The sequence below is a fragment of the Hemitrygon akajei genome, chromosome 19 (genome assembly GCF_048418815.1).
Source record: "Hemitrygon akajei chromosome 19, sHemAka1.3, whole genome shotgun sequence".
NCBI lineage: Eukaryota > Metazoa > Chordata > Chondrichthyes > Myliobatiformes > Dasyatidae > Hemitrygon > Hemitrygon akajei.
In genome coordinates this window covers 1,102,669-1,117,537 of record NC_133142.1, presented here as the reverse complement: position 1 = coordinate 1,117,537, position 14,869 = coordinate 1,102,669, and the positions used below count along the sequence as shown (strand labels likewise).

The 14,869-nt window shown below is 41.5% G+C and overlaps 1 protein-coding gene across 3 annotated transcripts in view; it reads left to right on the top strand.

Moving 5' to 3' along the window:
• Nucleotides 1-5,693: 5,693 nt before the first annotated feature.
• Nucleotides 5,694-14,869, top strand: part of impdh2 (IMP (inosine 5'-monophosphate) dehydrogenase 2) — a 39,619-nt gene continuing 30,443 nt past the window's right edge. The window contains exon 1 of one of the 3 annotated variants that reach the window (XM_073071959.1): nt 5,694-5,849. In XM_073071959.1, coding sequence (XP_072928060.1) covers nt 5,740-5,849 — 110 coding nt within the window. In that variant the 5' untranslated portion in view covers nt 5,694-5,739. Of the gene's footprint in view, nt 5,850-6,831; nt 6,919-14,869 lie in introns of those variants that run through there. The other 2 variants (XM_073071961.1, XM_073071960.1) reach the window with 2 other exon arrangements.

Sequence of the window (14,869 nt, the reverse complement as noted above, 5' to 3'; positions counted from 1 at the left end):
GTAACCTGATCTGTCTGTCTGGAGATCAAGTATTGCATCCCCTCTCGTAGGTACCTCTATATATTGATTTAGAAAACTTTCCTTAACACATTTGACAAACTCCAAGCCATCTAGCCTTTACAATGTGGGAGTCCCTGTTAATATGTGGAAAGTTAAAATCCCCTACTATTACAACTTTTTCTTACAGCGGTCTGCTATCTCTCTACAGATTTGCTCCTCCAATTCTCTCTGACTATTGGGCGGTCTATAACACAACCATATTAGTGTGGTCACACCTTTCCCATTCCTCAGCTCCACCCATATGGCCTCTGTAGACAAGCCCTCCAGGCTGTGCTGTTTACGCACAGCTGTGATATTTTCCCTGACTAGTAACGCCACTCCTCCCCCTTTCATCCCTCCCCCTCTATCACGTCTGAAACATCGGAACCCCAGAATATTAAGCTGCCAGTCCTGCCCCTCCTGCAACCAAATCTCACTAATAGCAATAATGTCGTCATCCCACGTGCCAATCCATGCCCTAAGCTGCCTTACCTACAATACTCCTTGCATTGAAATAGATGCACACGAGAACATTTCTATTATGTACAAACCTTTGATTTCTGTCTATACAAGCAGTCCTTGCATGACCTTTATCCTCCTCCACCTCACTATCTGCTCTCACACTCTGGTTCCCCTCCCCCTGCAAATCTAGTTTAACCCCCCCACCCAGAGCAGCACTAACAAATCTACCTGCAAGGATGTTAGTCCCCCTCCAGTTCAGGTGCAAACCATCCTGTCAGAACAGGTCCCACCTTCCCTGGAACAAAGCCCAATTGTCCAGAAACATGAAGCCCTCCCTCCTGCACCATCTCCTTAACCATGTATTTAGCTGCATTATCTTCCTATTTCTAACCTTACTAGCACGTGGCTCAGGTAGCAATCCTGAGATTGCAACCCTGGAGGTAATTATCCTCCAACTTTGCACCGAACTCCCTAAATTCTCTTTGCAGGACCTCCTCCTCCTTCCTATCCAAGTCATTGGTCCTTACATGGACCACAACATCTGATTGCTCATCCTCTGTCCTGAAAATACTGAGAACTTGATCTGAGATATCGCGGACCCTGGGACCAGGGAGGCAACAGACCATCCGGGATTCTCGATCTCTCTCACAGAACCTCTTATCTGTCCCCCTAACTATCAAATCCCCTATCACTGCTGCTCTCCTCTTTTCCCTCCTTCCTTTCTGAGCTGAGGGTCCAGTCTCAGTGCCAGAGATGTGACCACTACAACATGCCCCTGGAAGGTTGTCCCACCAACAGTATCTAAAACAGTATACTTATTGTTGATGGGAATGGCCACAGGGGTGCTCTGCTCTTTCTGTCTAATCCCCTTCCCTCTCCTGACTGTCACCCAGCTACCTGTCTCCTGACTTTTAGGGGTGACTGTCTGCCCGTAACTCCTGTTCATTTCTGCCTCCTGAATGATCGGAAGTTCATCCAGCTCCAGTTCCTTAACTCTTGTTTGTCAGAAGCTGCAGCTGGATGCACTTTTTACAGGTGTAGTCATCAGGGACAATTGTGCTGTCCCTGACTCCCCACATACAGCATATGGAGCACTCGACTGCCCTAACTGCTGCCTCCATTACCTACTCCTAAGTTAATTAAATTAATTAAAGGAACTTACCCAGCCTTACCTCACTTGTAACAAACTCGTTCTCAGCCTCTTGAGCCAAAGCCTCAAAGCTCCACTCCTACCCTGAGCCACTCACACACTGGCCGCTCCTCTTCAGTTACCTCTCCTTTTATTTGTCCCTGCCAACTATCTCAAGTACTCACTCCCTCTAATCAACACTGTTTAACCCTTCAGTTGCCCTCCACACTCCTTTTAAAGCACACTCACCTCAGCTCCTTCCCAGCACTCAGTACTCACCTGAGCCCCTCGCTCCTCCCCCTGCTGCGACAGTCCAGCGATCACACTCCAATAAGTCCCTTCAACCCTTGGAGCAATGGAGGATGAGAGGTGACCTGTTAGAGGCATATAAGATGATGCATTGATCGTGTGGATAGTCAGAGGCCTTTTTCCAGCGCTGAACTGGCTAGCACGAGAGGGCACAGTTTTAAGGTGCTTGGAAGTAGATACAGAGGAGATGTCGGGTAAGTTTTTTTTTACGAAGAGAGTGTTGAGAGTGTGGAATGGGCTGCCGTCGATGGTGTTGGAGGTGGAAATGATCGGGTCTTTTAAGAGACTTCCTGGATAGGTACATGGAGCATAGAATAATTGAGGGCTATGGGTAACCCTAGGTAATTTCTAAAGTAAGTACAAATGTTTGTACATGCTTGGCACAGTATTGTGGGCTGAAGGGCTTGTATTGTGCTGCAGGTTTTCTATATTTCTAACACTTCAATTCTCTCAAGTTCAATTTTGACTTTGTTCATCAATGGGACTGGTATAGGCCTTGCTGTGGTCAAAGAAAAGGGCATCACTCTTTGTCTCATTTGGGTAAGGTTCTCTTTTTTCAGTACCCCCAGGACTGTGAACAACTTCTCCTGCCACTAAACATTGTTTAGTGAACCCAGCCTTGCAGAGGTTCAGCATATTGTCGTCCCAGTAGTGGTGAGAAGAGATTCTGAATAACACAGGCATCCTTTTTTAACTGTCTCACTTGGTATTCCTTTCACACCAAGTATGTGTCTCCCTGGCCCCATGTAAACATTTTTCATCGGGTTTAGCATAAAGCCTGATTTTTTTTCGCCCATTTTGTTATCAGACATTCGGGAATGGCTGTGGCATCTGCCCCAGTGTCCATTTTTAACATCACTGCTTCATTTAGCAACTGAACCACAGAAAAACTGCCTTGTCTATTTCAATCTAGAGCACCAAGTAAAGCTCTTTCTGTCTAAATCATGGTCCTCTTTGACCCCCTGAAGAACTGTCCTTGACATTGGCTTTTAAAATGGCTAACTCTATTGCCATTTCACTTCTTTTGCTGGACGGAGTTCTTTGACGTGGAACGACGACTTGCTACATCTCCTGCAGATGTTTTTATCTGCTCTGTTTCACTTGTCTGCTTTGTTTGGTCTGAACTCTACTGTCCCTTCTTTCCGACTGCACTTTGTTTCCTTTTGTATCACATTTTGCTTTCCTGTGAAATAGTCTTTGAATTTGTCCTGTAGTTTTGTACTCCTTTCCCTGAGCATCTGTCAGTCTTGATTCACCCATAATGTCATCTGCGTTGTTGCCCATGCAGTATATCAGTGTACTTGGTTGATGCAGTTCTGAAGCCTGAGTGATGTTGCCTGAAACCCTAAATCTCTCAAAGCGTCTTAGCCATCTCTCAAAGTTCCCTGGTTTAGAGAAATTAAATGTCTCAGGGTGTAGATGTAGGTAATGCAGGTATTTGCTCCATTTCCCTGCTTGTTTATTTATGAGGATTACAAATGTCGTCTTTTCCCTCTCCGAGAGTTTGACTGACTCCTCTGCTGTGTCTGTGTCTCTGTGCACTTCCCCAGGCTAGTGGCCCACAAATTATTGCAATGAATCTATCTTTGGGTGTAGCTCAAAGATGTTGCCTAGCAACCCTGGCCAGGTCTCAGTTCGCAATTAGCAACTAGCATAGGCAGTCCAAGCTGAGAAGTCCCTGGACACCTCCCAGAGATGTACTGTATATGAACAAGAATAGTCTTAACTGCAAATTCTTTCTTGTTAGAGATGTACTCTGGTCCATAGCCTGAATTCAGTTTGATAATCAAATTTATTATCAGCAGCATGTGACGTGAAATTCATTAACTTAGCAGCAGCAGTTCAATGGAATACATAATCTAGCAGAGAAAATAATAATAAATAAGTACATCAATTATATATATCGAATAAATTAAAAATGTGCAAAAGTAGAAATACTGTATATTTTTTTCAAGTGAGTTAGTGACCAAAGATTCAATGTCCATTTAGGAATCGGATGGCAGAGGGGAAGAAGCTGTTCCTGAATCGCTGAGTGTGTGCCTTCAGACTTCTGTACCTCCTACCTGATGGTAACAGTGTGAAAAGGGCATGCCTTGGGTGCTGGAGGTCCTTAATAATGGACTCTGCCTTTCTGAGACACCACTCCCTGATGATGTCCTGGGTACTTTGTAGGCTAGTGCCCAAGATAGAGCTGACTAGATTTACAACCTTCTGCAGCTTTTTTCTGACCTGTGTAGTAGCCCCTCCATACCAGACAGTGATGCAGGCTGTCAGAATGCTCTCCGTGGTACAACTATAGAAGTTTTTGAGTGTGTTTGTTACCAAGCCAAATCTCTTCAAACTACAGCCGCTGCCTTGCCTTCTTGATAACTACATTGATATGTTGGGACCAGGTTAGATCCTCACAGATCTTGACACCCAGGAACTTGAAACTGCTCACTCTCTCCACTTCTGATCCCTCTATGTGGATTGGTATGCGTTCCTTCGTCTTGCCCTTCCTGAAGTCCACAATCAGCTCTTTGGTCTTACTGACACTGAATGCCAGGTTGTTGCTGTGACACCACTCCACTAGTTGGCATATTCACTGAGGATCGAATGATGAATGAATGATCTTTATTGTCATTAATCATGGATACAATGAAACTCTGTTTGGCTTCCTCTCAGGCAATTAAATAAAGTGGTAGATAAGAACAAGACAGTAATAGAAAAACAGTATTAAATAGATAAGTAGCAGACTAAGTTGCAGCAGCACCAGAATATCACAGTAATGCACAAAGCGCTGTTAGTGCAAGTATTTGAGTCCTTGTGTGTGCTCACGGTTTTAGTCATTGTTCTGTGGGAGTGATGTGATGGAGGCCACAGCTCTGTCTGTTCCTCAGTCTATTTGTTCTGGCTTTTAGTGTCCTGAACCTTTTGCTGGACGGCAGCAGATCAAACAGTGAGTGGCCGGGGTGTGTGGTGTCTCTGGTTATGCTGATTGCTTTCCTCCTGAGTCTGCTGGAATAGATGGTGTCCAGTCCTGGGAGCTCCATCCTGACAATTCGCTGGGCCGCCTTCACCACGCGATGCAGGTCTTGTCGCTTCTGGAACATGTGTGTTCGATATTGAGGGGTAGTGCAGAGAGCAGAGCGGCATGCAGGCTAATCAACTGAACTACATTCAATCGCGTGCTTGCACAGGAAGTGAACTCCAGCCAAGTGGGAGTGGCTGTGGTTTAACCAATTAATTACCACAACACAAACCAGAGCAATCCAAGGAGCACACACAAAATGCTGGAGAAACACAAGCATGCCAAGATGCTCTATGGAAAAGTATAGTTGACGTTTGGGTCGAGACCCTTTCACAACTACCACAACGTTCTTCAAGGGACCCAACATCACCTCCGTTCTAATCTCAAAATGCTTTGTGTAAATGCCACCATGCTCTACACACTGGTATTTGTGGATGGCGCAGAGGCTGTTAGCAGTTGTCAAAATTAAATATTAGCACCATACACACAACAGCGATGCCACAGGAAACAATCTTCCTTCGTCCATCGGACAGGGCCACCTCCAAGCTCATCTCTGATCCCGAGGCCACTGCGTGGAGCAGGATGAGGTGACCCTTCAGCCGGAGGGGGTTGAGGGTTCTCCTAGCTGCTCAGGTCGAAGGTCAGCAGTACCGTACCATCACTCCCCCCACATCTTCCCTCCTCCCTCTCAGCCCTCACTTTCCCCTACCCCATTCACTCCTCCCCTCCCGCTCCCTATTGGATACCTTGTGGCGCCGGATATCCGCCGGAGAGTCACGTTGTGGCGGCGATGGCGGAGCCCGGGGCCGAGTTTCTCATCAGCGGCGGCACCGGCTATGTCCCGGAGGACGGGCTGAGCAGTGCGCAGCTCCTGGGGGCCGGAGACGGGCTGACCTACAAGTGAGTGCCGGGGTATGGGGAGAGGGGGCAGGTGGTTGAAGATCGGGAGACCTGAGCGGAGACGCTGGGAGATGGAGGGAGGGTTGTGGGGAATAAAGTGTGTGTGGGAAGGTAAAGCTCAGGGAGTGGGGGCGCGGGTCGCCCGGCGGGAAGGGGGGGGGGGGAGGGAGGGGGGGTCGCCCGGCGGAGCGGTGGCGGGAAGGGGGGGGAGGGAGGGGGGGTCGCCCGGCGGAGCGGTGGCGGGAAGGGGGGGGGAGGGAGGGGGGGTCGCCCGGCGGGAAGGGGGGGGAAGGGAGGGGGGGGGTCGCCCGGCGGAGCGGTGGCGGGAAGGGGGGGGGAGGGAGGGGGGGTCGCCCGGCGGGAAGGTGGGGGAAGGGAGGGGGGGGGTCGCCCGGCGGAGCGGTGGCGGGAAGGGGAAAATGGCCCAGCGTTGTGGGAGTTGGGAGGGTGGGTGGGTGATGGGTGGACATGTGGGGGTAACAATGCAGTTATGTTCTGCCACGATATAACAATCACTGAAACTATAGGCCATGTGCTCGGCGATGGATCAGTATGAATGAAGAGGGCCGGTTAGTCTGTTGGACTCTTTTCCGGGGGGAGGGGTAGTAGCTGATACGTGGGGGTTGAGGAGATTGATGGCAGGCTGAAGGGGGTGACTGTGCTGAAATGATCTCAGATTCCCTTCTCTGTGCATCTGTGTGGAATGCGATGGGCCAGCACTGTGGGGGGGGGGGGGGGTGTCAGGTGTTCAGCAACCATAGTGTGAAGGGTTTGGCTGTAATAGGAGCTGGTTCCTTAGGATCAGTTGTCACCAGCTGTGTGGGTAGTTGAAGAGGTTCAGAGCTGTTATTCAACTGAGGCTGTGGCGATGTGTAGGGACATTGTCAGCTCCGTCTCCTGACAGGCAGCTGACCCAGTCCTGTGATTCTCTAGCAACCAGGTTCCTCATTTCTCTTCATTTGGAACAGCCCCTTTCTCGCCGCCCTTAACCCTGGGAGAGGAGTGGAGAGATGGAGCATGAGGTTTGTGCTCCAGGAGAGGTGTGCAGATGTGATGAGGACATGTGTGGGTAAGGATATTGTCACCTGTGGGAATGGACTGTCCCTCAGTACAACATGTCACTGTGAGGGGAGGGTATCCTGGTCGGTGGGGGAGTGGGAAGAGGAAATACAAGTGTTGGTGTTAGGAGCTGCAGTTTTTCACAGCTGAGTAGATCAGCAATGTGCTGTAGGTTGGAAAGCTGATGGGGGGGGGGGGGTTTGATTAACTGTGCTTGGATGAGCTGAGAGTTTTATTGAAAACATCTGATTTTTAATTGAATTAGCGTGGACTGAGGAGTGGAGCGTAAATGTTCAATAAAATTAAGTTGAATTTTGGCAGTGTGAACCAGCCATTCATTGAGATTGGACAGATGCCTCAAAGCAAGATTGTCATCTGAGACAGAATTCAGACCACAGTGTGTAGTCGAAGGGTCTCTGTGCTGCTCCACCCCAACGTTCCAACGTATTGACCTGAGGATTTGTGCTTGAAGAAACTCAGGTTCCTGGGCAGGTGCCTCCCTAAAAGGATTCTCATCTGCAGAAGCTAAAGAAACTCGATGAGGACTGATGTGTGCCCCCACAACTTCTCTCTCCTGAAGTCTACAATCAACTCTGTGGCATTTGCATTCAGTACAAGGTTGCCTTTCCAATGCTACTTAATCAGGCTATCTTTCTCACTCCTGTATGCCTCCTCATCACCATCTGAGATTTTGACAACAGTTGTTGGTAAATTTATAGATGGCATTTGGGCTGTGCCCAGCCACACAGTCATAGGTGTAGAGATACACCTATGGTTTAACCCTGGTTTTGGACTTAGTTGACTGGAGCTGAGAGTATGATTGTGTTGAACGCTAAGCTGCAATCAATCAACAGCATTCTGGTGTAGGTATTGCTGTTGTCCAGGTGATTCAAGGCTGAGTGGAGAACCAGTGAAATTGCATACACTGTAGACCTATTGTAGCATGTCCAAGTCCTTGCTTAGACGGGAGTTGTTTTCAGCCACGATCAAACCCTCACAGCACTTCATCACAGTAGGTGTGAGTGCAACTGGGCAATAGTTGTTGAGGCAAATCACCCTGTTCTTCTTGGACACTGGTCTGATTGTTCTTTGAGAGCAGGTGGGAACCTTCAGCTGCAACAGTGTAAGATTGAAGATTTCCATGAACACTCCTGCCAGTTGGTTGGCACAGATTTATAGTGCTCCAACAGGTACATTATCAGGACCTGATGCCCTGCGAGGTTTCATCCTCTTTTTTAAATTTTTTTTATTAAATTTTCAAATAGGATACATAAGATAGAAAAGAATAGTAAATAATATCAACCCTCCCCCCTCCCCTTAACCCTTCCCCCCTAATATGTCCTTATATATAAAAAAGGAGAAAAAAAAGAAGAAAGAAAAAAAAAGAAAGAAAGACTGCCTGGATATTGGAAGATCCCCACATGCTCCATGGAATTCAAAAAAACTTTAATATATATATTTATTTCTTTCCCCAGATAACCAATAACTTTATCTTCGGAGCACCTATATATTTAATCCTATCTTTTGTAAATAAGGGTGCCAAATTTTCAGAAATATGTCATATTTATTTCTTAAATTATAAGTAATTTTTTCAAGTGGAATACAGCTAAACATTTCATTCTTCCAATGATCCGTACTTAAACATGAATCTGATTTCCAAGTAACTGCAATAGCCTTTTTGGCTACTGTCAATGCAATTTTTATGAATTTTTTCTGATATTTGTTCAATTTAAGTTTTGGTTTAATCCCTTCAATATCACCTAGTAAAAATAATATTGGATTATGTGGAAGTTGTGTTCCAATAATTTGTTCCAATAAAACTCTTAAATTTGTCCAAAAAGGTTGAATTTTAAAACAAGACCAAGTAGAATGTAAAAAAGTACCAGTTTCTTGATTACATCAAAAACATTGATCAGATAAATTTGGGTTTAATCTATTTATTTTTTGTGGTGTAATATATAATTGATGTAAAAAATTGTATTGTACTAATCTAAGTCGGACATTTATTGTATTTGTCATACTGTCAAGGCATAGTCTTGACCAACTTAGTTTCATCAATTTTAATATTCAAATCAGTTTCCCATTTTTGTCTTGATTTATGAATTCCTTGTTTAATTGTCTGTTTTTTAATCAAATTATACATACAAGAAGTAAATTTTTTAATTTTTCCTTTTTGAATTAAAGTTTCTATTTCATTAGGTTTCGGCATTAACATTGTTTGACCCAGTTTATCTCTTAAATAAGCCCTTAATTGGAAATAACAGAAAAGAGTATTATTTGATATTTTATATTTATTCTTTAATTGATCAAATGACATTAATATACCTCTTTCAAAACAGTCTCCTATATATCTAATCCCTTTTTGAAACCAGCTATATAAGAGTTGGTTATCCATTGTAAAAGAAATAAGTCTATTCTGAATTAAAGGTCTCTTTGCTAATAAAGATTTCTTTATCTCATCATCAATATTTATCTTATTCCATAGATCAATCAAATGTTTTAATATAAAGGATTCTTTCTTTTTCCATATCCATTTAGATTCCCATTTATATACAAAATCTTCTGGTATATTTTCTCCTATTTTATCTAATTCTATTCTAATCCATGCCGGTTTATCTTCATTGAAAAAAGATGCAATAAATCTAAGTTGATTTGCTTCATAATAATTCTTAAAATTTGGGAGTTGTAACCCTCCTAGGTCAAATTTCCATGTCAATTTTTCCAGCGATATTCTTGACATCTTACCTTTCCAAAGGAACTTCCTCACGCATTTATTTAGTTCTTGAAAAAACTTCTGCGGTAATTGTATTGGTAGTGTTTGGAATAAATATTGTAATCTAGGGAATATATTCATTTTTACAGCATTGACTCTATCTACTAATGTTATTGGTAACATCATCCATTTATCAAGATCTTGAATTTTTTTCAATAATGGCAAATAATTTAATTTATATAAATTCTGTAAATCGTTGTCAACTCTTATACCTAAATATTTTATACCATTTATCAGCCATCTAAATTGACTTACTAATCGACATTGATTATAATCTCCTTTAGTAAGGGGTAAAATTTCACTTTTATCCCAGTTTACTTTATACCCTGATATTTTCCCGTATTCTTCCAATCTAGATAATTTACGCAACAAATACAATGGGTTTGTTAGATAAATCAGAACATCATCAGCAAATAGGTTAATCTTATACTCCTCCTGATTAACTCTGAAATCCGTAATATCTGAGTCAGTTCTAATTAATTCAGCTAATGATTCTATCGCCAATACAAACAAAGCAGGTGATAATGGGCAACCTTGTCTAGTTGACCTTGTTAACTGAAATGATGTTGAAATTTGGCCATTTGCCACTACGTTAGCTTTGGGATTAGTATTTAAGGTTTTAATCCAATTTATAAAAGATACTCCTAATCCATATTTTTCCAATAAAAAATCCCATTCCAATCTATCAAATGCTTTCTCTGCATCCAAAGCAACTGCTACACTCATTTCCTCCCTCTTATGTGCCAGATGAATTATGCTAAGTAACCGAGTTACATTATCTGCCAATTGTCTGTTTTTAATAAATCCAGTTTGATCCTTATGTATTAATTTTGGTATTTAGATAATCTGTTAGATAAAATCTTTGCTATTAATTTATAGTCTGTGTTCAACAAAGAAATAGGCCTATATGATGCTGGCTTTAAAAGATCTCTATCTTTTTTTGGCAATACTATTAAAATTGCTGTCAAAAAAGATTCTGGAAGTTTATATGTTCTTTCCGCCTGATGTATTAACTCCATAAAAGGAGAAATTAATAAATCTTTAAACTTTTTATAAAATTCAGGCGGAAAACCATCTTCTGGAGATTTATTACTCTGAAGTGATCCTAAAGCTTCTTCAACCTCTTTTAATGTAAAAGGCATATCTAATCCTTTCTGTTCTTCTGAATTCAATTTTGGGAGAGTTATTTGTGATAGAAACCTTTCTATCTCAACAATATCATTTTGTGATTCTGATTGATATAATTTAGAATAAAAACTTTTAAAAGTTTCATTAATTTCTGAAGGTCTATAAGTAATTTTATTTACACTTGTTGTAATTGCATTTATCATTTTGGAAGCCTGATCTGTTTTTAACTGCCAAGCAAGGATCTTGTGTGATCTTTCACCTAGTTCGTAATATCTCTGTTTACTTGTCATAATTGCTTTTTCTGTTCGGTATGTCTGAAGTGTATTATATTGTAGCTTCTTATTAACAAGTTGTCTTCGTTTTTCTTCTGTCATGTATCTTTGAGATTCTTTTTCTAATTTTGTAATCTCTTTTTCCAATTGATCTAGTTCTACCATATATTCCTTACTTTTAGAAGTATAACTTATTATCTGGCCCCTCAAATATGCCTTCATCGCTTCCCATAATACAAATTTATCATCAACTGAATGTGAATTTGTATCTAAAAAAAATTGAATCTTTTTTTATAAAATCACAAAAATCTTGACGTTTTAATAATATTGAGTTAAATCTCCATCTGTAAATCGGTTCCTCCTTATCCATCATTATCATTGTCATTATCAAGGGAGAATGATCTGACAATATTCTTGCTTTATATTCCATATTTTTCACTCTATCTTGAATATTTGTTGATAATAGGAAAAAATCTATCCTTGAATAAGTTTTATGTCTATTTGAATAAAACGAATAATCTATTTCTCTTGGGTTAATTCTTCTCCATATATCAATCAAATTTAAATCTTTCATCAATGATAAAGTTTATTTTACTACTTTTGATTTTGTAACAACCTTTGTTGACCTGTCTAAAACTGGGTCTAGACAAAAATTAAAGTCTCCACCTATTAGTATTTTATCATGTGCGTCAGCCAAGTTCAAAAAGGCTTCTTGTATAAATTTTACATCATTTTCATTTGGTTCATAAATATTCATAAGAGTCCATAATTCTGATAAGATTTGACAATGTATAATCACATATCTCCCCGCAGAATCAATTAATACATTTTGTATTTTAATTGGTAAAGTTTTGTTAACCAAAATTGCAACTCCCCTTGCCTTTGAATTAAATGAGGCTGCAATAACATTTCCGACCCAATATCTCTTTAATTTTTGATGTGCTATCTCTGTTAAATGTGTTTCTTGTAAAAAAAAAGCTATATCTATTTTCATTTTCTTAATGTATGTTAAAATTCTTTTTCTTTTCACCGGTCCATTAAGCCCATTAATATTAAAACTTAAAAAGTTCAGTAAATTAGTCATTATTTTTAACAGGGTTACTTCAATCTATAACAATACATAATATTTCAACTCTCGTAGTATCTTGGGGAATCTTTTTAAAATTCTCCATGTTGCTATGTGTCACCACCCCCCCCCCCCCCCCCCCCCGATCATCCAGGCAAAGAAAGAAAGATAAAAGAAAAATAGATTATAAAGAAAAAGATAACAAAATACCCCCCTACTAATGTTGTGAATGAAAAAAACTACAACATTACCCCCCCTCCGTTGTATGGGTCATGGCAGTCGCCAGGATTACACACGTGAATCCTGTAGTGATCGATCAGAAGTTCCCCCAGCTCCCCCGTAATGAACAGAAAAAAATATATGTAAGAGAAGAAAAAATAATACCACTACTCCCGATTAATATTCCTCAAATTTTTACCTTTCTCCCCCTCTATCACATATTTAACAGTATATTTATATATTCTTCTGTCCTTAAATATCCATCAATTCCATTCACTATCTCAGTCTTCATCTTTAATCCGTTTCGCTTCCATAGAATCTTAGCTGTGTCTGGCGACTATTTGGGAGTTCTTGTGCGAACTCCTCCGCCCTCCGATAATCAGTAAAAGATCTTTTTTCGTCATCCAAAAAAATTATCAGTGTTGCCGGGTGGCGCAGTGTAAAATATAACCCTTTTCCCATAAGACTTTTTTCACTGGGTTAAATTCCTTCTTTCTCTTCAAAAGGTCATAACTTATATCAGGATAGAAAAGAACTGTTTTCCCTTCTATCTTCAATGGCCCGTTTCTCTTTATGGCACATTGGGCAGCCGCCTTCAGGATCCTTTCTTTACCTTGATATCTTAAGAATTTTATCAAGATTGGTTGCGGGTTTTGATCAAGTTGACGTTTTGGTCTTAAGGCTCTGTGAGCCCTTTTGATTTCAATTAACTGACTTCCCTCTTCCATTTCCAAATTTTCTGGGATCCATTTTTGAAAATTTTTTATTGAATCTTCTCCCTCTGTACCTTCTTTAAGACCAACAATCTTAATATTATTTCGTCTGCTAAAATTTTCAAGCTCGTCCATTTTTCCCAACAACCGTTTTCTTTCTGATGTCCAGGCAAGGATATTATCTTCCATTTTGTTCACTCTATCCATGGTGTCTCCCGTTATTTCTTCCAACTTTTTAACTTTCTTATCCGTTTTCTCCTGTTTTTTCACAACTTTATCAAACATAATTTTCATATTTTTAATATCCATTTTTATTACTTTTAATGTTTTCAATTCTTTTAATTCATGTATTATTTGCACCAAGGCTTTTCTTATATCTTCAGGAAATCTTCCACTTCCAACCTCTACCTGCTGTTCTTTTTTTTCCTCCTTATCTTCATCTGTGTTGTCCAGAGAATCCGACTCCGCTTCCGATTCACTTTCGCTTTCAATCGTAGCTGGGAATTGTAGTTTAATTTGCTCCTGTTTGTGCATGCCCATTTCTTGCATGTGCAGTTCCTGTTGCTCCTTTTTAGAAACTGTTGATATTGCCGCAGTTTCCTGCTCTGCATCGCCGGATGCGAAATGCACCTCGCCAAGAAGAAGTCCAACCTGAGCTCGAGGCTCCGCCATAACGGTTGGCCTTGTTTCTCTTTGAACTCGTGCTGTCTTCAAAGTAGTAGTTTTCTTCTGTTTATAAGACATGACTAAAGACAATCCTGAGTAGTTTGTAAGTAATTTTTAGAAAGTATTTACTAACTTTTCTTCATTTAAAAATTACTTTACTAGTTTTTTATGGGAGAGCTGGATTTCTACGTCTCGATCCTACGTCATCACATGACGTTCCCAGGTTTCACCCTTTTGAAAGATTTTCTGATGTCGATTTCCAAGTCAGAGATCACAGAGCCATCAGCTGCACAGGTGTAATTTTATTCACCCTTTCAAAGCAAGCATGAAAGACGTTGAGCTTACTGAAGAGTGAAACATCACAGCCATTCATGATGTTGGGTTTCACCTTGTACGATGTAGTGGCCTGAAAACCTGCCAGGGCTGTCGTGCATCTGAATCCGTCTGTTACTTCAATCAGAATTGCTTTTTCATTCTCACGGTGGCTGCCTGTACATAGGTTTCTTGGAGGATCTGGGTCGCCGGTTTTGAATGCCATAGATCTTGCCCTCAGAAGACCGCATCTCCAAGTTCCTCCAGGGCTTCTGGTTTGGCTATGTCTGGTATGGACTGGAAGGCACATATTCATCCATACAGGTATTGATGAAGTTGGTGAAACTGTGGCATATTCATTCAGATCCGAAGATGAATCCTTGAATATGGTCCAGTCCACCGATTCACTGTATACAAGTAGAGGAATGAGCCAAATCAGGATCAACTGCCTCCAGTCCAGTCCTGACTTACAGATTTAGTCATGAAGGGCATGGGTCAGGTAAATGCACACAGCCTTTTTCCTAAGGTTAGGGAATCGAGAACTGGGAGAATGGATTTAATGTGAGATGGGAGAGGTTTAATAGGAATGTTAGAGGCAACTTTTTCACCCAGAGGATGGTGAGTATATGGAACGAACTGCCAGAGGAAGTGGCTGTGGCAGGTACAATAATCCTGTTTAAAAGTAACTCGGCCAGGTACGCGAGCAAGAAAGACTTAGAGCCAAATGCAGGCAAGAGGGACTAGCTCAGGTGGTCATCTTGGTCAGCGAAACACGAGCGTTATTCTTCTCGTGAGGAACATGCTGTTAACAC